This window comes from Arvicola amphibius, chromosome 6 (genome assembly GCF_903992535.2).
Source record: "Arvicola amphibius chromosome 6, mArvAmp1.2, whole genome shotgun sequence".
In the NCBI taxonomy this organism is placed as follows: Eukaryota; Metazoa; Chordata; class Mammalia; order Rodentia; family Cricetidae; genus Arvicola; species Arvicola amphibius.
In genome coordinates this window covers 141059009-141084344 of record NC_052052.2, presented here as the reverse complement: position 1 = coordinate 141084344, position 25336 = coordinate 141059009, and the positions used below count along the sequence as shown (strand labels likewise).

Sequence of the window (25336 nt, the reverse complement as noted above, 5' to 3'; positions counted from 1 at the left end):
GAACTCTTAATTACGAAACCATCTTGCTAGCCCTGTATTATGATTTCTTATATCATGTAGTTATAGTAGCTGTCCAGATTTGTAGCCTCAGAGGCATAGGCTGTCCCACATTGCCTAGACAGACTGGACCATCTAGACTTTTGTAAGAATACTCAATGTTAGCACTACAATGGAATCATTAATCCAGTTCTCATAATTTGTCCTTGCTAGTAACACTGTAGGGCCCTCACGAGTGATTGTGGGGATTAAGTAAGATCTGTAATGAAACTTGGAGGAAATAATAATTTACAAAGAAGTTTTAATACACTGTCAAACTTTTAAAAATACTGTAAATACCCCATTGGCCTTCCTACATTCTAGAAGTGTAAAATATAAAAGTATTATTGACAACCTAATCAAATTGTTGTTTGTTTCTAGTATTATCTTTTTCTCTTTTCTTACCAGGTTTTGAAAGCTGTAGCAATGGTGTAATATCAAACAAAGCACATCAATCATATTGCCATAGTAAACACCAGTTATCCAGTTTGAATGTACCAGAGCTAAATAGTATCAATGTGTCAAGGTCACAGCAAGTAAATAACTTCACCAGGTAATAAAGTGATTCCCTTACCTTTTGTATTAATAGAAATGACCAGGGCATAGATGCCATCTTCACTGATAATGTTTGAAGAACTTCTGTGATCCACACTGGGGCCTGGAGCTATGAGTTGCCAGAAAATAAAAGGGTAGAGACTATTTCCTGTAGGTTTTTCACTTCTTGTGTGCAGAGCTCTTCTTAGGTCTTCCGTTACCTACTGTGTTCTTTCCTCCAGGAAGGTATAAGGACAGATGTTGGGCTTGGTGCATTGTCTTCCTGCCAAGGACCATGAAAGAAGATATATCTTAATGAACATACTTTGGGCCTTGACACTCGCAGATTTAACATAACATCCATGCATTTTTTTTAAATCCATGCAGTTTAATTGCTGAATACAAGCATCCAAGAGCAAATTTATGTGCATTCAGCCTTCCCAGTGATGTAGCATTTGAACTGGGTTCATACTAATTTGGTCCTGTAGCTAGAACAAGAAACATTGTATTTTTGTGTTCTAAATCTCATATTGAGGGAGAACCAACTGATAGCCTGGAATCTTACAGCAAATATAGTTCTGCAGGAAGGAGTCTTTTAAAAATTATATATGAAAATTTAGAGATTGAAATTTCTGGGTTATCTATCACATATGATGAAAATCTTAAATGGTAATGGTATGTGGTACAGGATCTGGGGGTGGGGTAGGCACAGAAACCTGAGAACAGTAGGAAAAAGAACTGCTGAGGAGGGTGGGTACTCATTCACGGTGAAGTTGACCTATTAGAAAACAAATTCTGAATGGAAAATGTAAATATTAATTAGAACTTTATAATTGGCATTTTATTTACAGAGTTCTGCTTTTGTTTGGCAGTATGATTGCTGTTGGTGTGTGGCAGTTTCTCTTAGATGCTACCCTCATGACAGGAAGTTGCACAGTAAACCTGTTCTTGCTTAGCTGCAAGGTTGATAATGCAACATCCCTCCTTTGTAGCAGAGAAGGAAAAGACAGCAAACTTAGCAACTGCCTTTCAAACTACTAACCAGTCAGAATTATTTGTTAGGTAATGACTGTTCTGCACCAGTATTGTGAAGTCAATAAAGATGGCATTAACTGTTTAAACATTTTACAGATGTGTAGCTGAATATCAGAAAGTAAATGCTATTTTTTAAGGTCACCAATTAGGTAGTAAGTTGCAGAGCTGAAATTTCTCACCAGGGTTTCTGACTTAGGAACTTGTGCTTTTCCTTCCTGCTGTCTAAAATGCTCCACCCACTCCTGTTCTTGCCTAAGTCCCAAGTCCAGGCGGTACCTCTGTAGGTAACCTAGATGTCATCTCATTGTCATTGCTCTGTACCTTCACACAACATGCTCCTTTGATTAACATTCTTCATAGCACTGGTGGAGACCACGCTGGGATACGTGAACTAGCTGAGCACAGGCCATTTTCTTTCGGAGAATGGTATAATATCCTTAGTGCCCAACAATGAACAGGCCTCAAGGCTTTTTTAAATGTATGTGAGTGGATGGGGGAATAAATGAATTACTCTAATACTAAATCAGGTTGTTCAAAATCTTAAAAAGCTTATATAATTAAAAACTGTGACAGTAAGGATTTTAAAGTTTAAAACTTATTTTCCTATTTATGAAATTTCTCTAATAGACAGACTTTTTCATATTGAATCAGTCTGTTCTATAGTCCCTAATGCTTTGCTTCATCTCCCAGGTCTGTCTTTACCTTATAGACTTGTTGAACAGGAAGCATGAGTGGGTGTGTAATGTGTATGTGCTCACCTCTACTCACATACCCACAGCTGTTAACTAGGGGGTTATCTGTACTAGGGTTTGGATTTTGCTGTTGTTGTTATTTTTCTTTGCTTGTTTGTTGTTTTTTTCCTGCAAATGATTATAATTTCCTTTATGATGAGAAATGCCCCCTTTCCACATTTCTTCAGTTTTCACCAGTTATCCACCTCTGGGCTCAGTGTTGCTTAACTCTTTATAGGAGACATCCTAAGACTAAAGTTTTTATTGTTTCTTTAGTCTAGGTGGATCTGAAAGGGCATGTATGTAGCACAAAGGTGTTGATATACAGTACAGGATGAGCAAGCATGAGAACTTGTCCAGAAAATATCTGGCTGCTGTTGAAGAATAAAGCTTTGTTGAGCTGGGCATGATGGTGCATACCTGAGATTTCAACTACTTAGAAGGTAGAGGCAGGGGGATTGAAAATTCAAGGCCTGGGCAACATAGATCCCAGTAAAATAAAAATCAAAGTGAAGATTTGATAGTCCTTTAGACTCCCTTGACCAACAAGATAATCTGGAGAGTAGTAGTGCTGTTTAGATCTAAGCTGGAAGATGATGAGCCAGAATAGTTTGGGTTTTGTTCATTTTGTTTTTTATTAGCTACTTTTGAGGTAGCGTATTTTTAAATAGCAAGGACAGGGACCAAAAGCAATTGTCAGTAATGACCTAGGTATGGGAGAGTCTAGAGATTTGTAAAAAGTCCATAAATAAACAAATATTGAGGCCAGGGAAGCAGCATACTGGATTCTCCGAGCCAGGTTTATCAGTTTGGAGAGCAAAGTTTCTCCATTAAATGCTGGAAATGACTCTTGGGGGCAATGGAAAGGGTTGTCTCAGGAAGACCCGGGGACGAGAAAGAAGTACAGATCTGATTTTGAAAAATAAATATTATGCCAAAGCATAATTTTTCATATTAATGTAAGGTCATAAGAATCACTACACTTTTGCACCCATGCCTCTGCTCCTTCATCTCCAGGAGTTCAGGTTTGTTACAAAACAGTTATGTGTGTGTGTTAATACATTTGAGACTTAACCTCATTTACTTCATTTGCAGATTGCAAAAGTTAGTTTTCTATAGGCTACAGAGTTATGTAGTAACTTACCTTAAACTAATTTCTAAAATTAGGTTTGTTTTTTCATTTTCAGTAATGATGTAGACATGGAAACAGATCACTACTCCAATGGAGTTGGAGAAACTTCATCCAATGGTTTCCTAAATGGTAGCTCTAAACATGACCACGAAATGGAAGATTGTGACACCGAAATGGGTCTGCAGTGATATTTCTTACATTTTAAATAAAAAATGGTGGCTACAAGGTTATGTTTTTACTTGGACTGATTCACAGCTAAGCATAAGCCAGATTTCAGAGATGAAACATCTCACTTAACACTCTGAGCATAGGTTGCTGGAAAAAGCAGGCACCTTTGGGCTCTTGAGGGGAAGTGCCAGTCTTGCTGGCTCAGCTCTGGTGATAGGCTGTGTACTACCTTAGGGGTGAAGGCTGGAGATAGAAAACATTTTTATACTCATTTCCGGTGTAGTTAGCAAGACCTTATGGTTAGAAATTATGTTGTAAATTTCAGTTAAACTGAATCTCTTAAATCCATTCATTGCAAGCATATGACATGCATAGTGCTATTCCTAGTTGTGACTTCTCCCACTTTAGAGCAACATCTTAATGGTGCATTTGAATGCCTCACTTTACTTGATTGTTGATAATGTCTGTGGAGTTAGATGGTCAGCTGACATCCTTATCAAACAGTGAAAATGAAGCTTATACATTATTTGTGGAATTCGCTTCGTTATTAGATATCTTTTTATTTTGAGACTGAGAGATAATTACTGAAGTTGTTTAAGGGACAGCCTGGTTGGTCTTTTCTGCTGATGTAAGACCCTCTATATCTAGAGACATGGAAACACACTGGGTCGGGGCAAGAGTTCTAGAGCCAGATTTACTTGTATTTGAAAGCTGCAACTGCCACTTACTAGCTGCTTGACCTTAGAATTCTTAACTGCTCTGTGCCTCAGTTTTTTCATCTTTAAAATGGATAAAATAAATCTCCTTGGTCATTGTGAAGAGCAGATGAGTTCATCTATGAAACATAAAATTTCACAAAAAATTATATCAAGTACTTTGTAAATATTAGCCATTCTTCATCATCATATGAATACTGTTAGTGATTTTTATGGGTATAGTGTTTTCAGTTACTAAGTCTTAATAATATATAATATGAAATACTTCTAATTTTTCTTAATAGTATAAATTTTTTCATTATAAGATACAATATCATCAATTTTTCTATTGGGGTCTTCTAAGAACATTTTATCTCTGTTTCCTATCAATTAAAGCCTGAGAGGGAATAACTGTTTCATATTCTCATTCTCTTTCTCTCCTCTCCCTCTCTCTTCTCTCTCATATTTCATATTGTTTTGGGGAGTTCCACTTAATTTTCTATGCAAACACTGAAAGGTTCTTGCCTCTGGGCAGCACTGAGTGTTGGATCCCAGACTCTTGAGACAAAGTATATCTTTTGAGTTACAAAGTCCATACAAGAAAAATTTTGAATCTCTGTGTTTAGCAGCCAGGCTACCTGCTTGTAACACTAACCCTTGGGAGGCCAGGGCCAGCCTGGTAAGAACAGACAAACATCTGTGTGTAGATTAACTACTAAGACGTGGTTACTAAAGAATATACAAATGTTACATTAAAAAATTATACCATTTTTTCCTATTGTTTTTCTTTCAAAAAGTAGTGAAATGGCTGTTTGTTTTGCTTATAGAAGTTGATTCCAGTCAGTTAAGACGCCAGCTGTGTGGAGGAAGTCAGGCTGCCATAGAAAGAATGATCCACTTTGGTCGAGAGCTACAAGCCATGAGTGAGCAGCTGAGGAGAGAATGTGGCAAGAACACAGCAAATAAAAAAATGCTGAAGGTAAGAATGTGGCTTGCTTTCTGTGATAACATACTGGGGGAGTGGGTGCTCTTTAGCTCGTCATTTTAGAGGTTCCAGACTGTTCCCACTTTGTCTCCATTATTCCCGGGTCTGTGCTGAGACAGCACCTCATCTCAGGGAGCTCAATAGAGCAGAGCTGACAGGGAAAGGATGGGGGAGGAACAAGCCTGCAGTAACCTTTTCCTTCCAAGGAGGCTCCACCTTCTCCAGTTTCCATTTGTCAGGTTAATCCATCAATAAAATTAGAGCCCTCATGTGTAGGTGGACTTTCCTTTCCTGCCCATCAGTTCTCAAATACACAGACTTAATATTAATTTTAAATATGTGGCCAATAGCTCAAGTTTGTTAGCTAGCTTTACTACTTAAATTAACCCATTCATATCAATCTACATTCTGCCAGGTGGAGTTACCTCTCTATCGTTTTGTACCTCTTGTTTTCTCTCCAAGTCTCTCTGGTGACTCCTCTTTTCTCCCTTCTTCTTCCCATTGTTCTTATTCTGGTTCCCCTGCCTAACCTTATCCTTTCCAGCTATTGGCCAGTCAGCTTTTTTATTAGCCCAAGTAGATTCAGTAATCTACCCTTTTATCCTATCAATTCTATATCCCCTTTTTTTTCTTTTCTGAATGAGAACCCTGAATCTAATCTCCTTTGTTTGATTTTTTTTTCCCTGACCATTACCAATAACAACTTGTAACCAACCTCCCCCCCCCCCCCCCCCGAACAATGACAAACATCATTAAATAACTAAAACCCACTGGTACTCCACCTCTTGGAATGTGGGCATCATCATTCTCTAGTCTACTTACTGTTGTCTGTGGGTGCTGGTATCTTTGGTGGCAACCTTGAGAAAATCAGGATACTTGTTGGGTCTTGACTGGAGCAGTTTATGAGCCTGGATCATTTCAGCCAGCAGCTTGAAGCTGTTTTGGATGCAAAATTCTAAGGAGACTGTAATAGAGGCATTTTGAGGTGCTAGATCACCTGGGCCATCTGTTTTCATTGGTGTCTGGTCCCTTTGTCCTGAAAATACATAAACTTTTAGCCAGGCGGCGGTGGCGCACGCCTTTAATCCCAGCACTCTGGAGGCAGAGGCAGGCGGATCTCTGTGAGTTCGAGGCCAGCCTGGTCTACAAGAGCTAGTTCCAGGACAGGCTCCAAAGCTACAGAGAAACCCTGTCTCGAAAAACAAAAATAAAAAAAATAAATAAATAAAAATAAAAAAAAATACATAAACTTTTAAAGGTAACGCACGTGTCTGTATTAATACAAGTATAGACTGTGTGTTGTACACAAGTTAGCCAAAGATGATTTTTTTTTTATTTTATGCTTGAGTAGGTAAAATAGACGTTATGTTTTGTAGTTTTCTCTTTCCTTCCTTCCTTCCTTCCTTCCTTCCTTCCTTCCTTCCTTCCTTCCTTCCTTCCTTCCTTCCTTCCTTCCTTTCAATTTATTTCTTTATGTCTGTAGTCAGGATTTTCAAGGGGTCTTCCTCAATCATCTTTAACCTGAAATGAATCCATAGCCTCTCATTTACTGTGGAAATAAAAATAGAATCTCGTCCCCAAAGCAACATACCTTTTGACTTCCATTTTGAAATCAAGATATTTTTAAAATATATAGGTTTGTTTAATCTAGTAGCTTTCATAATCCAGTGTCTCTTGCAGCCAAAAAATTGAGAGACAACACAATAAAATATAGGATCCAGACTCTGTACATTTTCTAGCTATATATGGCCTTTTTCTTTTGTATTACTTTACTCATTCTTTTATTGTTTTATTTTAAAACTGTGGTTTTGTTTTTTGTTTTGTTTCAAAACAGGGTTTTTCTGTATCCTGGAACTAGCTCTTCTAGACCAGGCTGGCCTCAAACTCAGAGAGATCTGCCTGCCTCTGCCTCCCGTGTGCTGGGATTAAAGGCGTGTGCCACCGCCGCCTGGCTAAACTGTGCTTTTTTTTTTTTTTTTTTTTTTTTTAAAGAAAAAAAACTGAGATCCTGTGGAAATGGCTCTCACATGGAGAAGGTACAGCACCCCAGAATCTCAGAATGTTTATTATATACAGTTGATCAGAGAAATAAGGTGTGTACGCAAACAAACATGGAGGTTGAGATTATGATACACAGGTTTAGTTAATTACAGTCAAAACATTATCTGTAGGGGAGCAGTTTTCTAAACTGTGCGTTTTTTATGACTGTGTATGTCCATTTTCTGTTCTCTCCTAAGCCTATGTACATTTTTAAACACACTGTAACCTGTTTAGAGTTTTGTTTTTTTTTTTTTTTTTTTTTTTTCCCGTCTGGATCTGTCTTTACTGAATGTCTGTATTGTCTTTTTAATTACATGAGATGATTCTTAAATTGTTATATTAGTTGCTGGCATGATTCATCTTAGCAAATGGCATTGGCCACTGGCTCCTTCCCTGCTTGGTTCCCTGAGAGCTTAGCTTCATGGTGGAGTTATTGGCGGGAGCCATTTTACTGCCCCAGCTCTGGGAAGTTGTTGGGTTCATGATGCCACCAATTAGCATGCCTTCTGTTGCTCATAAACCCCACTTAAGTGTTTGGTAGCAGGGCCTCTTAAAAGAGCTGGGCTTGCTAGCAGCTAGCAGTGAGCCAAAGAAGCTGCCTCTTAAAGGAGCTTCTGTTTGTCATTAATATCAAGCCTACCCAAGAAAAGTCGATTATCAGGAAGCTGTTTGGCTCTGTGTTTGTATGTTTTTTTTGTTTTGTTTTTTTTTTAAGCTTTGTTAGGTCTTATGTGGAAATTCCAGGCCTACATTGGAATGCCACTCATGGTTCAGTTACCTTTTAATGACTTCACTTCTACATGGGGACCAAGTCCCTCCCTCCCTCCCTCCCTCCCTCCCTCCCTCCCTCCCTCCCTCCCGTCTCTCTCTCTCTCTCTCTCTCTCTCTCTCTCTCTCTCTCTCTCTCTCTCTCTCTCTCCTCCCCCCCCCCCCATAGGGTTTCTCTGTGTTACAGCCCTGGCTGTCCTGGAACTCAGACCAGACTGGCCTCGAACTCACCACACCCAGCTTTTCAAAGTATTTTCTTCTTTGTTGGGGCAGGGACCAAGTCTTACACATATGAGCTTTTGGGGAATATTTCACATTCAAACCATATCATATGTTTTCCTTTGAGACTTAGAAATGTGTTAGAGGTGTCAAGATACTGCTTTTTAAACATTGAGCAATGTCTTGGAAATTCTTAGGAATTTGTACCTGGAATTTCCCCTCAGAACCTTGCCCATTTGTTAATCAACACTCTTGATGGCTTTAGTCAGCTGTGATTTAGAAGAATGTTCAAGACCGACCACAAATACAGTCACAGTCTTAAGTGCCAGTTGTTCCGAAGAGCAGTGCCATGCTGTGTAATTGTAGTGTGCTGTTGAAACCAGGAACTTGAGGTGTGGTTTTTAGTAAACATCGTTCCAGAGTTGCAACAAATTAAATGGATTTTATGGTGATCAGTGAAGGAGTAGATTGTCTATTATGTCCAGAATGGTTAAAATCATTTTGAAGTACCTTCTGGATATCTCAGTGGTTGAGGATAAGAGGGATAAAATTTCAGTAATAAGTTAACCACAGTTTTGTGTATCAGTTGAAGATGGACTGCTTTATTAAGCTAGATTGCATTTAATTGTATTGATTTTTGAATATTTAAAAGTTAAATTGTTAAAAGATAAACATCACACACCAAAATTACAGAGACCCATAGACTATAATACATCTCTAAACTTCCATATAGTTAGTATAGCCATTCTGAAGCTGTGGGGCTTCACATTGGATTTAACATTTTCACTATCAAACATTTTTTATGTACTTACCCACCACCACAAACAAACAAAATAAATCTATGTAGAAGTAAAACTAGAGGTGGGAGGTGGTGGCACACTTCTTTAATTCCAGCACTCGGGAGGCAGAGGCAGGAGGCAGGTGGATCTCTGTGAGTTCAAAGCCAGCCTGTTCTACAGAGTAAGTTCCAAAACTGGCTCCGTAGCTAATGGGAAACCCTGTCTCAAAAAACAAAAGAAGTAGAACTAGAAAAATAATTAGTTTTATATCCTCTTTCTTAATTCCTATCTATTGTCTGTGTTCCACCCATAATCCTATTGATTCTGGCCCCTTGAATACTAAGAGCAGGAGCCCATGGCTGAGAGAAGCAAAGAAGAAACTAAGGATCATCTATATCCTTCAAAGACATGGTCCCAGTGACCTTCTTCCTGTAGCTAGGTCCCGTCTCCTAAAGTTTCCAGGGCTTCCAAAAATAGCACCACCTGCTGAGACAAAGCATTAAACTTACAAGCCTATAAGAAATGTTTTATATTCCAACACAGCATAGCCTAGAAAGCAAAGGAGATGTAACTGATATGTGAGTAAAGGTTGGATATTACAGGAAAGGGCAAATGACTGCTGGCTGGTATTTGTTCTGGACCTGAAATGAGAACTCAGTGGTCAGCAACTTTTAATACCAAGATATCTACTTGCTAGTAAATATCTACTTGCTAGTAAATATCTACTTGCATGGTAGCCTCAATTATGATGATTACAACTTATATTTCAGTAGCTAAGTTAGGAAGAGAAGTGTAGTCACCATACCACATCATCTGCTTGGGTAATATAACCGTTGTGTTTCTAGTGGTAACTTAACCTTCAACAATTGAAAGAGTTAAATTACTATTTTGTACTAGATATAAAAGAATTGGTAGAAACAGATATTCATGTATCAGGAAATGATTATCATTTTTAAATTAGAAGATTTTCTAATGGCCGGATATATGTTTACTTACTCTTCCATTTTAAGTACGTCTCCCATGAGTACATTTGTAATGCACAGTTCCGATAAGCATTGCTGTGCAGCTCTTTAGAGCCTCTTGGTCAGTAGTGTTAAGAAAGTTAACATTTTAAACTCCGTATTAACTTTTTAGCTATCTTTTGTTGTTGTTGTTTTTGTTTTTCGAGACAGGGTTTCTCTGTGTAGTAGTTCTGTTCTGGCTGTCCTGGAACTCATTCAGTAGACCAGGCTGGCCTCCAACTCACAGAGATCCGCCTGCCCCTGCCTCCCGAGTGCTGGGATTAAAGGCGTGCGCCACCACCTCCCAGCTTTCTCTGGCCTTCATTAACTTACAGACAGAACACCATTAAACTACTGTTGGGGAGAGTTCTGATACCCACAAACCCAATGCACCAGTTCATCACAGTCTGCAGGGAAACAAACCATCCCAACTTCATAGAGGAGCATGCATCCTCGGATAAAGAGTCGCTGGGCCCAGGAGGCTCCAGCTAAACCTCAGGAGGGCCACAAGTCATTAGAGAGAAAGTAACAATAATTTGAGATGATAGTAACAAAATAATTCACAAACAATAATTTGAGGTGATAGTAACAAAATAATTCACAAACAATAATTTGAGATGATAGTAACAAAATAATTCACAAAGGCATGTGCCACCACCACCCAGCTAGCAATTTTGTTTTTATGCAAACATCATTGTACACTTAACACAGACCTAGATGGTGTAGTCTACTGCACAGCTAGCTATATGGTGTGTGTTGTGGCTAGCAGTGCTTTATACTTTGTTTATATTTTCTCACACACATGAGTAATACTGACATGACCAGTGATGTCAGTAGGTAATAGAAACTGCCCAGCGACATCATAATCATAAGGCATCCCCTTGTATGTGCAGACTGTCAGTGACATAGACCCTTATGCGGAACAGTTTCATGCACACAGAGAATGGTTTGAAGTTAAGGTAAAATTTTGCTCTAATTTTTGATGATGGGGCAGTTTCTTTTTCCCTTCACATGCCGCACTCCAAAGTCCATGGTCAGGGAGCTCCTGCAGCTGTGGGCGCCCAGCGTCCCCAGTCTTCCTCTCCTTTCTGTGTCATCTTTGTTCTTTGTCCCTGAGAGCCTGTTCTTTCCAATAGCTCCCAAGGAAGTTGCCTGGATTGGTTGGTTTGGCAGCCATTTCTTGAATGTCAGCTGTGTGACTCAGATGTGTAATCATGGCTTCAAGGTGCTTTGAGTACAGCAGCTGAGAGAGAAATAGAGCCAGCTCAGATTTACACTATAGAGGAACTGTTCTGGCTCTTACGTCAAAATTGAGTAGTTTGAGACTCTGCATTTCCCTCAGAAGTTATTTCCATTGAAGCAGTCTTTTTCTTTAAAATGAAGCATAACCTGGGATGGCATCATATTTTCTCCCATGTGCACATATTTCACCTGGCTAATAATTATGGTGGTTCCCTTTTGTCTTCTTAAAACAAGGCCCCACCATGTGGTCCCTACTGGCCTCTTAACCTTCAGACCTCTTCCCTCAGCCTCCCAAGTATGAGCTGTCTTACACGACTTGCGAGATTCTGGCTTAATTTTGTTTTATCTGAAAGTATTTCCTCCAGATTCTCTACCTTATCTATAGGTAGTTTTGAAGTGGTTATGTGACCTGTCCTTTGTGCATTGCTGTTTTGATCTTATGTCAAGGCGTTTTTGTGACACCTTTATTCATATACATGAATCTTGGTTTCTTTAAAGATTTTTCCACTGAGAAAATTTTTGAGAAATTACTGAGAAAGGCTATGAGTGTTACCTTGACTCATGCTGCTTGATGCTAGATTGCATTCCAGAAACTTTGTCCCAGTGAGCCAACAGTGGTGGTAATGGATTACAGAAGTGGCATGAGGTAGGGCCTTCATCCTGTCCTAGGGTAACACTGATTACAGTTTTAGAACTGGTAGTTTTCATAACATTGTAGGGTAAAAACATTCATATTGCTTTCCTAATTTCATTTGTGTTTCTTAACTTTGAACTTTCTAGGTGTTTATGCTTGGGAGTTTGATGCTGGTTTTCTTGCTTATTCTGCTTCTAAGCCTGTGGCGCTCAATCTGTGGGTTGTGACTCTTTTGGAATCATATATTAGATATCCTGCATTATGATTTATAACAGTAGCAAAATTACAGTTGCAAAGCAACAACAAAAATAATTTTATAGTTGGGGGGTCACCACAACATGAGGAACCGTAGCACAAATAATAGAAACCCAGAGACAGATATTGCGGTTCAAACTGAAGATCAGAAAAGCAAAGCAGGCAATCACTAGAGAGACCTTTTACTTACCTCTACCAAATCTTCAGACCAAAAGGGTGAGAATCTGTCTTCACGAATCCTCAGACTCCACACTCCTGTGAGTTCTTGTCTCTTCCCCTTTATATTCCTCTCTCTGCCTAGCTATATTGTTCCTGTCTCCACCTCCCTAGTGCTGGAATTAAAAGTGTATGACTTCTGAATATTGGGATTAAAGGTACGTGCCATAACTCCCTGACCTCTAGTGCCTTAACTTTGCATTTTGATCTTCAGGCAAGCTTTACTTATTAAAATACAAATAAAATATCACTACAAAGAACTGTATTAAGGGTCGCAGCATTAAAAAGGTTGAGAAGCACTAAGCTGTATTTTGTGGTGTTTTCTGTGAGTTTTTTCAAGTCAAGTCTAATCCCTGGTAGGCTTCTTTCTTTAAAGTCCATTGCCTCTCTTATGGAAAACATGTTTTCATCATGTGGTATTTGGAGTATTTTAGGATCTAGCTCCTCCTTAGCCATGCCTTTTTCTTTCTTTTAGCCTCCGTTTACATGTTTCCATTAGGTCAGTGGAAATATGCTAAATGCAGTGATTAGGTTCTGGTTGTTGCCGTGTGCCCTGCCTCGCAGCTGTGCTCACCCAAGTAAGAGGAGAAATTGACGCTAATGTCTAGACTCTAAGGGAAGCTCCTCCATCTTAATGTACTGTGTGATCCTCACCTTTCACTGTGCCTCAGTTTGCATCTGCAGGGTGGGCATACCAACCTCAGGTGAAAGCAGTTGTCTTATAGAATATTGGCCAGCAGTAATTCATTACAGCTGTTACTTCTGTGAGTTTTTGTTCTTAAATACTAAAGGAGGTTGAGATTTTGAGGCTTCAGAATCTGCGTTTTTGGTGGTGTCATGGTGTAGATCCATGACTAGTTTTATACTTAGTTCTATGTACTAGTCGCTCATTGGACATACTCTTGGTATATCTTATAAAATGTATCTATATGGTGGCAATGACACCTCATTAGATGGCTGTGGTTTGCCTGGTAAATTAGTGTTGCTGAGAGCATAGTCTTTAGAAATAACATGACTAATAGTAAGTTAGGTCTGAGGGATATGGACTGTTCTTTGAATAGTAAGCTGGAGGTGGAGTGTGGCATAGGAAGCATAACCACTAGTTGTTAGATACAGAAGCATAGTCAGTACTGTAAGAAGCAGTTATTGTTTTCAAGCAGGTTCATAGAGGCTTTCTACACCCAACACCTATGAGTAGTTACTGGTAACTGTGAATGGTTTATTAAGAAATTTCTGTGTTTCTATAACTTACATTATGATTGGGGCAATCTAACCTGAATGAAATACTCAGTAATACAAGCCAGTCCTATGTGTACTTAGTGACATATATGTTCCATTTGTAGCCTCAGAGCAACTTCAGATTGTGTCATGGGTTGTGTGAATGACACGAGACTAAGTACAACTGACCAGGAAGTACCCTTCCACCCACCCACACTCTTCAGCAAACATTTAGTAATGCCGGGTAAGGGGAGTAGAGTTGCTTGAACAACTAAAGCTAGAGAAGTTCCTCAGAAATCTGTAGCACACACTGTTTTCAGAGTGCTGTGCTTACCAGTTCATGAGTTTATACTCTGTGCCACCCTTCATATGTCTGTGTTGGCAATGGAGGCTCTTGTTCATTCAAGTTGGTTTTTATTCATTTATATATGTGTGTAGAATATTACTCTGGGTCAGTCTGTTGACTTGGCATACAAATACAGAAGCACTAAAATTTTTCTTAGTTACAATTCTGTTGCTGTGAAGAGACACCATGACCAAAGTAGTTCTTAGTAAAGAATTCAATTGGGGGCTTGCTCACAAAACGAGAGGTGTGGTGCTTGAGCAGCAGCTGAGAGCTGTACATCGTGATCCACAGGCAGCAGCAGAGAGTCTGGGCTGTGGTGTAGGCTTTTAAATTCCCAGTGACAACCTCTAACAAGGCCATACCGTATCCCCTCCCTAACAGTTTCCCTTACTGGGTACCAGTCATTCAAATATAAGAGCCTAGGGGGACCATTCTTATTCAAACTGCCACAGGACATCACTAACTTTAGTTCTCAAACACAGTCTGTGCAGTAGCATCTCTTTGTAATCACATCAAATGATTAAACTCATTTTAAGACAGTTTTATTATGCTAGGAGCTAGAGAGCTAGCAAGTAGTACTGCTTATCCTTGAAGCTGGTTTTTGAAACTATCACATCTTCTGTGTTAAGAGAGAAAGTGAGAAGAAGGCTATGTGCCAATTGTTTTAAAGTTGTAAGAGAAGTTGTTTCAGTGTAGTTGGAAATAATATACCGAATGTTTACAAGATCCATCTTGGCTTTATTTTTTTTCCACTACTAAACTTGAAAGGCTATTCAATGAGATTTGTCTAGTTTCCACATTTGTTTAGAATTAAGGCAGGTCTTACCCATTAATGTCAATTTTACATCAATGGTCATGTGGTAAAGCACCTGAATGTTTGATCTCTTCTTTTTCTTTTTCTTTTTCAAGGCAGGGTTTCTCTGTAGCTTTGAAGCCTGTCCTGGAACTAGCTCTTGTAGACCAGGCTGGCCTCACACTCACAGAGATCCGCCTGCCTCTACCTCCCAAGTGCTGAGATTAAAGGCGTGCGCCACTTCTGCCCAGTGTACCTCAACCTTTCAACCTCGAACCACTGTGCACACATCATCTGAACTGTCTGAACTGACATTGTTTTCAACAGGACGCATTCAGTTTACTAGCGTATTCAGATCCTTGGAATAGTCCAGTTGGAAATCAACTTGACCCAATTCAGAGAGAACCTGTGTGCTCGGCTCTTAACAGTGCAATATTAGGTAAGTAACTAAAGCAAGACAACTAGACTTCAGCTACATTCTCTAAACATTTGAAAAGACATTGCCCTAACATTTGTTTCAGTAAAACAGGAACATATTAATCTTTTTAAAATACCGAAAATTTCCTCTATACCAGATTACATGAATTCTGATGGAATAAATATGGTAAGATGCTGAACTATATCTTGGAGTGTTTCAAAGTAGTTTTTGTCTGCACATATATAAGCACTGAGGATTAGGTAATTGAGTAGTTTTTGTGTTTAAGTGAAAAACCCTACCATAGAGGCACCCTGTAACCCATAGCCCACACTGGGCCTGGGAATAACAGTCTTAAATTCTCTCAAGTACTAGGCCAGCTCCTTCTCCTGTATCATTATTGGGGTGATTTGAAATTGTAGAAAATATGTGATTTGACTGACCCAGGTGAAAAAGGTGGCTTTATATTGATAATATAGGAAAGTACAGAACCTTCCTATCTCAGTAGCTGTGTTTAATGGGCTGATCAAAACTTGGTTTGACTGCTGGGGAAGGAATTTGGGCATTTTATAGAGTTCTGATAGTTGCTCTACAGGAAAGTGAGACTAGAAGGTGTTACTTGACTTGAGTACTCAGGAGTCAGAGCTGGTACCACCCTGAATACTGCATTCCGCTCTTTTTGATTTGGGGTATTTAAAAAAGGAATGAGGGTAACCTGAGTTCCCCACATCATAGCTTCTGTCTTAAGATATAAACAAATACCAACCCCTGGACTCAAACATTTGCATTCAGATTAACCAGTCACTTAGGTGGAGAGGCTTTATCAGTGTGTATGGGAACCTATTGTTTGGTAAGTTTCTGTTCCCATCAATATGTCACTGCAGTTGTGATAGTAATTACATACTGAACAAATACTTTTATGCACATTCTGTAGTTGCACTCCCATGTAAATGTTACCAAGTTGATCTGCACATAAAGCTTAATTTCTGAGCTGTTTTCGTCAAAGGTAATTTAGATAAGGGTTGTTTTACATCTGACTTTAGACTCTTCTCCAATGAGACTTCATTCCAGTTTTGCAGTTTGTACTCTTACTTGGCCTGGTGAAATTTAGAAGATTTTTAGTCACGTGTTTCAAGCAGTTTTAAAAAGGTGACAGGCAGCACTGTCACATGACTAATTTGGACATCGGTACTTGTATTGAAGGCTAATTAATATTCATTGCAAGAATGTAAAGGAAGCCATGAATGCTCATACTTATCCTAAGTTTGATAAGGGTCAATACTGCCATTTGGGAATAAGAATAGTGGCCTTTGTGTTAGCTTCTTAAATTAGGGTTTGTGTGTAGAATAATATGAATTTGGTTTGTGTGTTGTATTTTCAGTGGCCATATAAGATCAACTCTTGAAAAAGTAAAAGAATCTAGTAACAGTGCTGACAGGAATGGTGGCTTACTATAATTGTTGTTTTGAAACTACTGCATTGCAGGTAGTTATAAACATCTGATTGCCAATTTTCTTGTGGCTCTGGCAGTATTTAACTTCTTGAGTTCTTCAAATCAAATGCTTAGGAATATTATCCAAGATACAAGTGTTAGGCTGAGGCTTGAAACTAGCCTGTTTTACATAAGACTTTCAGACCAGACAGGAGTAAACAATCTTGTGGATGACTGTATCTTTTGTGCTACTAATGGGCAGACCTATATGTAATGCATAATGTATTAGCTATGTATTTTATATATCTTAAAAGCTTAAAAGATCCTTAAAAACCAGCCTCCTTTGATCAAAGTATAATCATGAACCTGGTGCTCACTTGAACCTTCCTTAGGTTTTAAAAATAGTAACCATTTTTCCTTTGTATTTATCAATAAATCAGTATTTCAATAATCTTAACCCTCAGATCACTTTTTATTAAACCATTACTTTCTTTTCAGCCTGCTCCATGCTTTTATTCATGACTTTTTTATGGTTCATTCAGTTTTGTTGTTTTTTGTTTTGTGCTGTCTTGTTAACTCTAAACTGAGGCTGTAGGTAATCAGAGTGTTTGACAGCCACTGTCATGGCTTTGCCCTGTGAGCTTTGCCTGCAGAGGATTGATTAGTTTCCCTAACTAATCTGGACACTATCTCCAGAGAGAATTACTAGCTTAGGGTGGGTTCTGTCACCCTTAGTTCACTTCATCTTTGATGCATCAGAATTTTACTGCATTTTTAATAAGGAGGAAGAGGCAGGCAGATCTCTTGAGATTCAGACCAGACTGGTCTACATAGCGAGTCCCTATCTCAAAAACAAAACAAAAAATACACCTGTCTGAAGGTTAATATGTAGCACCCAAGAAGTATTCTATTTATTAAAACGTCGAAACTAATAATTAGAAGTTAACCTCTTCAATTCTAGGGTGACTTTGTTCTAAATTTTGACAACCGTTCACTTGCTTCTGAATAACATTTGCCAGTGTGCCTTAGACCTCTGTAGCCCTCTCTGGACTTTGGAAACTAAATAAAAACGTGGAACTGCCTTTTCTTGCTAATGTTAGCTGACCTTGGTTAAGTAGATAGGTAGTAGATTTTCCTTATTTCAGCCCAAAATGTCAGCTAGGTTACATCTTTTCTATCATGGTTAAACAGAGAATGAAAGAGTATATACTTTAAAAATCTAGTTCTGGCCAGTGTGGTGATACACACCTTTAATTCCAGCATCAGGCAGAGGCAGGCAGATTTCTGAATTCCAGGCCAGAGAGGAATATGAAGTGAGACCATTTATTAAAAAATAAACTTAAAAAAATTCTTAGTTCTGCAAGAACTTTTCTTTAGAATATCATTCTGCCTTGTCATCAAGTAGTTCAGATCCTCAGACACTGATGTAGCAAATGTTTTATTTCCCTGATTGAAAGATGGTTTTTAAAATGGTTTGTTAATTGCTATTTCCATATTTTAATCCTTTTTTCCTTAGAAACCCACAATCTGCCAAAGCAACCTCCACTTGCCCTAGCAATGGGACAGGCCACACAATGTCTAGGACTGATGGCTCGATCAGGAATTGGATCCTGTGCATTTGCCACAGTGGAAGACTACCTACATTAGCTATGCACTTCAGGAGCTCACACTTACATTGTGGCAAATAGTCAACATGGAAGTAGACCGGCTCTGCTGATTTGAAATTTAGATTTTTTTAATTATGTACTGGGGACAGGTTTTTGTCGCTTTACATTGCTTCCTAGTTTACAGCATGATGCAAATGATTTTCTAACTTAGTGTTAGGAGAAAATATTTTCCATCTTTTAACCTCTTAGTTGTCTAAGAGTTAAATATTACTGAATTTCAGACGTTCAAATTGATCATCAGAAATCCTTTAAAACAATTACCTAAAAGAAACCAAAAATCCTGCCTTCTTTGTTGGGGGGAGAAGGGGGAGGAAATGGAACAAGTTGTGTTTGTGTTAGCATGTGGGTGATGTAAACTACAAATTGGGAGCTGTTCCGACCCCCGCTCCTGTGTAAGCATTCAATCAGTGTAACTTGCAAAATGCATAAACATCCGACAGTTTGAATTTAATAGTGTTGATGGAAGAAATCATTTTTAATGTGTACTGTAAAACTTGAAATACTCAGGAGCTGAGTGAGTATGTTTGTTGCTACTTACAATCCCGACCTGTTAGTCCCAGTAATTTTGTTTTAACATGGTCTTTTTCAACTTTGTTTCCTGTTTAACTACAGATGACTTCTGTTGTAGACTCACAAGTTTAACTGTTGTATTATAACAGTATTACATGTCAACAGTGTGGTTATGACCTTTATTTATATAAAAACCAAATATTTAGTCAATTTACCGTGTCTTAATTTAATCTTTGTACACCTTCCATTTTTAAGTGCTTAAATGAGTACTATATTGCAATAAAAATGTAGTGATATAATTAACCAGCCATTAAAAATTTACTTCTACAGATATTAGTGTCATTGAATTTATGTATTAGGTTCTCATATACTTTTTAGAGCAATTTATAGTAATGATTCTTCCTATCAGCCCAAGTTAACAGGTGATTGCAGTAGTCAAACTTGATACTGTGTGTGCAAAGAAAAACAGGAATGTAACAAGTACTGTAACTATCAACCAAGCAAACCCCCGAAATAATTAAAATTTGAAAAGCTGTTCCAGGGCTGGCAAGATGGCTCAGCAGTACTTCCTACCACATCTGGTGACTTGAATTCAGCCTCTGGAACCCACATGGTAGGAGAAGAAATAGAAATTGTTCTCTAACACACCATGCATGCGTGCATGCACACGCCTTTTTCTTTAAAGAACAACAACAACAACAAAAAAACCCCACTTATTTCAGATTTAGTCCATTGTTAGACAAAAGTGCTGGCTGAAGTTTAAGCCCCAACACATATTTATTTTCCTACTCTTGGGATTCCCTCCCATCCACCCCCCCTCGCTATGCTTTTTAACAATGACAATCCACATCTACAACACCAGAGCAGCTTTTCAGCTGTACTGAAGACTTCATGTATGGTCTCTTTTTACCCCTCTTCTTGTGCCCACACAAGGATGAAAATTTTTTAAACTGCTTTTCCCTCCAAGATGATCGAAAGTATTCTAGAAAGAAGTGTAGCCAGCTGCTTTCCCAGACAAAAAGGTTTATGGTTTTTTTTCGTAATGATCCTTTACAATGATTTATGAATGACTAGATTTTGAAAAATCAGTGTTCACCATACCAAATAACCTTAAATTCTATACATATAAATCATCATCATTTAGCTTTATTTCATTTCACTTATAACTTTTCTTTTTCATCTTTTTGGCCATCCAGCGTTTTTTAAACCTCTTGGCATTTTGTTGTTTCTTAGCACCTACAAGAGAACAAGAGGAACATTGAATAAGTATTAGTTAAAACCCCAAGAAACATAAAATTCAGATTTTTTTTGGAGTGTAGTTACAAAAATGGATACACTATAAAAGTAGGTTTTTTAGTTATAATGACCCATCCCTCCTTCCAAAAATATTTCCTTTGTAAAATAACTAGAGTCAAGAGAAGAAGACATTCCAGCTTACCCCATGTGCTGTTGAGAAACTGGGCTGCAGCTTTTTTCACTGGTAGCCTCTTGTTGTTCAGGGACAGGAACTTGTTCACTAAGGGGAGAATCAGCTAATCATTTCTTTGTCATCGTGAGAGCCAGACAATCAGACAGACTCTTTAAGAAAATTACCAGCCGGGCGGTGGTGGCGCACGCCTTTAATCCCAACACTTGGGAGGCAGAGGCGGATCTCTGTGAGTTCTATTCGAGGTCAGCCTGGTCTACAAGAACTAGTTCCAGGACAGGCTACAAAGCTACAGAGAAACCCTATCTTAGAGAAGCCAATAAATAAATAAATAAATAAATAAATAAATAAATAAATAAATAGATAAATAATTAAATAGTAAAAAAAATTACCAGTAGTCCTCTTGGATTCTGAACCATATAAACAATTGTGGATAAAATGTTTGGCTGCTTCTTGCCTTGAATCTCTCAGATCTTGATCTTTTAGCCTTACAGCCAAGTAGCTTTTAGTCTGACTGGTGAAAATAAAAAAAGGTCAAAATGAATTAGAAGGTACATGCTCATTCTCCTATGTAATTGTGGGTCTGTGTGTGCGCGCGCACGGGTGTATGTACAGACACACGTGTAGTGCTGGGGGGAGGGTCAACCCAAGGTGTCTCAATAAACACTACCATTCAGCCACATCCTTAACCCAACTTTTTACTTGGGGGTAGGGAGAGAGGATTGTCAAACTCAGGGCCTCACAGATGCTGGGCAGGGGACTCTACTCTAGGACTCCCAGCCCCTACATGACTTTGCTTTGAAATAGTCATTTTGTTCTTTCTTATCAACTGTATTTAAATAATTGTATGTTACACAATACAGATAAATTACATGCTATTTTATAAGAAAAGAAAGTGCATTAACATATTTTAAGGCAGCAAGTTATATTTTTCTACAAACAACCCAATCTGATACACTACTACTTTCTCCTCATAAGCTTTTAAAAGGAAACTTTACATCCCACCGGGAAAACAGAAAGCTCATTACCTGTCGGACTGTACTTTTTGTATTTTAGCTTTCTTGGAGTTTCTTTCTTTTGCAATATGTTCATCTTTCTTTTTCGAATTAACTGAAAAATTAAGATCCACTTGATTAATATTAATTAACACTCCATGGCACGCACTTCAGTGACTCATATACTATGTTGAGTGCAGGTTTTATTTGGAAGAAAAAAAAATGGGGAATGGTCTGAAGCCAACTTTGGCCAGGCCTAAGGACCATAAACAGCCAAGAATACCTGCAATTCCTCACCCTTACACGCAAAGTTACTTAACTGAGAAGAATTCATACCTTTTACGTTTCCTGGTGATTTCTTTAGGCTATGGAAAGAAAAAAACAACAAAAGCTCAGATTGGCAGGCAGTAAGAATACTCAAAACAAACGACACGTAAGCTTCCCTTTCGGCTTTCATGACCACTGCCCTTAATTTTCACTTCTTGTGCCACCAGCTCAGTAACTACACTAGCATAGACTGTCTTCAAATCAACCTGAGCTCAGTAACTACACTAGCATAGACTGTCTTCTCAGAATTCAAACCTGAGCACTGTTAGTGGGCATCCAAAAGTATGCTCAAGATTCTGAAACATAACTTAGCACTTCATGTACCAAGTGGTGCTTATCTCAGTAATGAGAAATCACAGATCATTCAACAGTACGGACATTGGAGACAAAAAGCGAGCTCCAGACAACTATCAAATGGCAAAACTGCCTCAGAAATGAATTACAGAAGCACCTGTACTGATCACAGAGGAGAAAGTGATGGGGGAGGGTGACACTTGGTTATGTAAGACAAGAGCTTCACCATGAGGGCTTACATGTCTCATGGAATTCAAAATAATAGAAAAAATAACCAACTATTCTGTTTAAAAAAATATTTCAGAGTTTACACTAAGACCAGGTGTGGTGTTGCATTTAATCCCAGCATTGAGATGCAGGGGCAGACAAATCTGAGTTCGAGGACAGCCTGCCTGGTCTACAGATGGAGTTACAGGACAGTCAGAGCTACACAGAGAAACCGTATCTAGAAAAACCAAAGAATGTACCAAGGAGTGCCAAGAAGTAGAGGAGTAAACTCAACAGAGCTTAAATGTGATGGAAATAAAGACAGCCGTAGCTCAAGCTTTGGGTTTAAGCACAGACCACAGGGCAAAGCTGCTAAATGAAATGGGGATGAGAAAGGGTGGTGGCAGATAAAACCAGCTTAAGAAAAGTTTGGATTTTAGGAGTTTGTGGTAAGTCACTTGACCTTGACCTCCAATTCTGCCCCAGAACAAGTGCTGGACAACAACGTTTACTTGTAGGACTGGGATTGGGAATTTCAAAACCACTCTGTAGCTTTTAAATTTGGACAAATCTCTTCAGTTATACAGACAAAGACTGCCTTACAGAAGTAAAAGTCTATTACTTACTCAGCCTCTGAAGCTGTAGTTAGTTGCTGTAAAATAGCATCTGGAAGCAGCTTTCTTTTCTTTTGGAATAAAGACATTTGAAGACAAGTTAAAAGTGATGTTCAGGTATTCTCAGAGTTGGTTTTAAAAAGTTACTCATTTTGGTGTCTGGCAGTGGTAGCGCACACCTTTAATCCCAGCACTCAGAAGGCAGAGGCAGGCGGATCTTGTGAGTTCGAGGCCAGCCTGGTCTACAAGAGCTAGTTCCAGGACAGGCTCCAAAACTACAGAGAAACCCTATCAAAAAATAAAGACAAAACAACAAAAAAGTTAATTATTTCGGCCAAGCATCGGTGGTGCACGCCTTTAATCCCAGCACTCTGGAGGCAGCGGGAGGCGGATCTCTAAGTATACAGAGTGAGTTCCAGGACAACCAGGACTGTTATATAGAGAAACCCTGTCTTGAAAAAACAAAACAAAAAAATTTACTCGTTTCAAATACTCCTGCATCCAGACCAACACTGCCCTGCGACTTCTAAGGCAAGACTGGGCTTACAAAGCCAAAAACGTTCTTTGTAATTGTGCCCACGGTAGCTCAACGTTCAGGTGTCCCTATTGTGAATAGAAAGGTATCAGACATGGCCACTTTGAAGTCAAATCTCTGGGATATGAAATAAGGAATCGTTTGTATATGCCATTTTTACTTTACAAGTCACTTAAATCTTCGGAGCCCTAGTTTTAGACTAAAAAAACCCCACAACCTTGGAAGCCTGAAAGACCAATACGTCAAGGCCAGGTGAGTGTCAACGCTTCCACGCCCACTTTGAATTAGGTCAAGACACCAAGAAACATCTGCAGCCCTTGCGCCGCTCCAATATCCTATCCTCTCCTCCCCTCCCTCCAAAAAAAAAGCCGTGAGCAAGGAACTCCCGCCCCGGTCGTGTTTCCAAAGCGACACGGCCCGCCCCCAACCTTCTGTTCGATGAACAGCTCCTCGCGCCGCTTCCTCTTCTCCTTCAGCAGCGTTTTATCCCTGGAAGAAAAGGGGACAGGTCACCGCCGGACGAGCCTAGGAAGTCTCCGGGCGCCCCGTTCCCCGCCGCGGGCACCGCACCTCCGTGCACTCTCACGCACGCGCAGCTCCTCCTCCCTAGCTTCCGCCTGAGCATGGGCGAAAGTCAGTTCCTCGGGGGCTTCGTCGTCCCCGTCCTCGTCCTCGTCCAGCGGCTCGGCGGCGGCGCCGCTGCTGGGCTGCCCGAGGAGCAGGCCATGCTCCGCCTCTTCCTCCTCCGAGGCCGGTTGGTCCTCGTCCACCATCGCCTCCGCCGGCGCGGGGACTCGCGACGGACGCGGCCGGAGCTGCACCATGGCCAACGGGAAGACGGCTGTCTGACCCTTGACCCGGAAGCAGCCGCTGGCTGTGCGCGCCGCGCGCTCTCCGCGCCCCCTGTTGGTTCGGAGGCCACAAGACGCGCTGAAGCGCGTGCGCGGAAGGAGGGCGGGACTTCCCATGGCTGTTGCGACCCGGAAGACAGTCTGGGTAGGAAGGGAACGGACATCGCGTTATTCAATGTGTTTCCTGTTGTTTTTGTTGCTGTTGCTGTTGTTGTTCCCACGTTGGTCTGATCAAAGGAACAGCGGCGGCAAAGGCGAAATAAATGCTTAATGACCTTCTGTATTCTGGCCATTCACGGCCCTGTGGTCTCTTTCTCTTACCCGTTATATAATACGAAATGATTCTGCATTCCCTATTCAGGAACTGTATCTTGTTGCCTGTGGTAGATTATTTCCGTTGTCAACTTGATTGGTTTAATAAACATCCGTGGGGAGCCATGAAGCCTTCAGTGAATGTGTATTGTTGACATGGGCATAGCCCTGTCAGTGTCAAGGATTCCAGTGCCTCAGACCCATGGGGATGACAAAGCCTTTCTGTGCCAATGTTGACTGTGCAAAAACTGGCAACCACAGCTCCCTCCTCCTGGGGGATTGCAACTGGAGGCTGCTCCCCTACAGAGACCTCCCACAGAGACAGCTGAGCACCTCCTCCTTGTGCTGCACACAATAAATCTGCTGCGTTTCCAGGTTGCATAGAAGGTGCTCTCTATCAGAGTGTCACAACCAACCCGACCCCATCTTTTCTGGATGTGTTTCTGTCGTTTGTTCCAAGTCTGTCGTTTCTTCATTTCCAGCACCCAGCGAAACAGCGCTCACTGCCTGCATTAATGAGGCATGTGCTTGTGGGGAGTTCCCGGAGAGGATTAACTGGGGAAGAAACCCCCTGAATGTGAGGGGCAGAGTGTATACAAAGGGGGAGAGGGAAGCAAGTACAATACTGGGAGTCCTTTTCTCTGCTTTCTGAGCAGCTGCAGACCAAGTCACTCCCTCTGTGGCACTGTCCCTGCTATGTTGCATTCCTTTGGACTGGCAGCCCAGATAGACCTTCCTTCCTTCCTTCCTTCCTCCCTTCCTTCCTTCCTTCCTTCCTTTCTTTCTCTCTTTCATTTTTCTATTGATTTTATTGAGCTCCACATTTTTTTCTGCTTCCCTCCCTGCTCTTCCCTTCCCCTTCAGTCCTCTCCCATTGTCCCCATGCTCCCAATTTACTCAGGAGATCTTGTCTTTTTCTACTTC

At 40.0% G+C, this 25336-nt stretch overlaps 2 protein-coding genes across 2 annotated transcripts in view; one reads left to right on the top strand and one right to left on the bottom strand.

The window, feature by feature from the left end:
- Ranbp9 (RAN binding protein 9) overlaps positions 1-19182 on the top strand; it is an 80020-nt gene extending 60838 nt beyond the window's left edge. Inside the window, 5 exon segments of the mRNA XM_038332841.1 lie at positions 445-589; positions 3524-3645; positions 5159-5310; positions 15155-15266; positions 18191-19182. Coding sequence (XP_038188769.1) covers positions 445-589; positions 3524-3645; positions 5159-5310; positions 15155-15266; positions 18191-18321 — 662 coding nt within the window. The 3' untranslated portion in view covers positions 18322-19182.
- Positions 19183-19857: 675 nt separating this feature from the next.
- Nol7 (nucleolar protein 7) lies at positions 19858-24111 on the bottom strand. The gene is made up of 8 exons (XM_038332842.2): positions 23820-24111; positions 23678-23738; positions 22727-22785; positions 21609-21637; positions 21306-21387; positions 20670-20791; positions 20290-20367; positions 19858-20087 (listed from the first exon to the last, which is right to left on the bottom strand). The coding sequence occupies exons 1-8, from the start codon at positions 24071-24073 to the stop codon at positions 20008-20010; spliced, it is 765 nt and encodes a 254-aa protein (XP_038188770.1). The 5' UTR covers positions 24074-24111; the 3' UTR covers positions 19858-20007.
- Positions 24112-25336: the final 1225 nt, after the last annotated feature.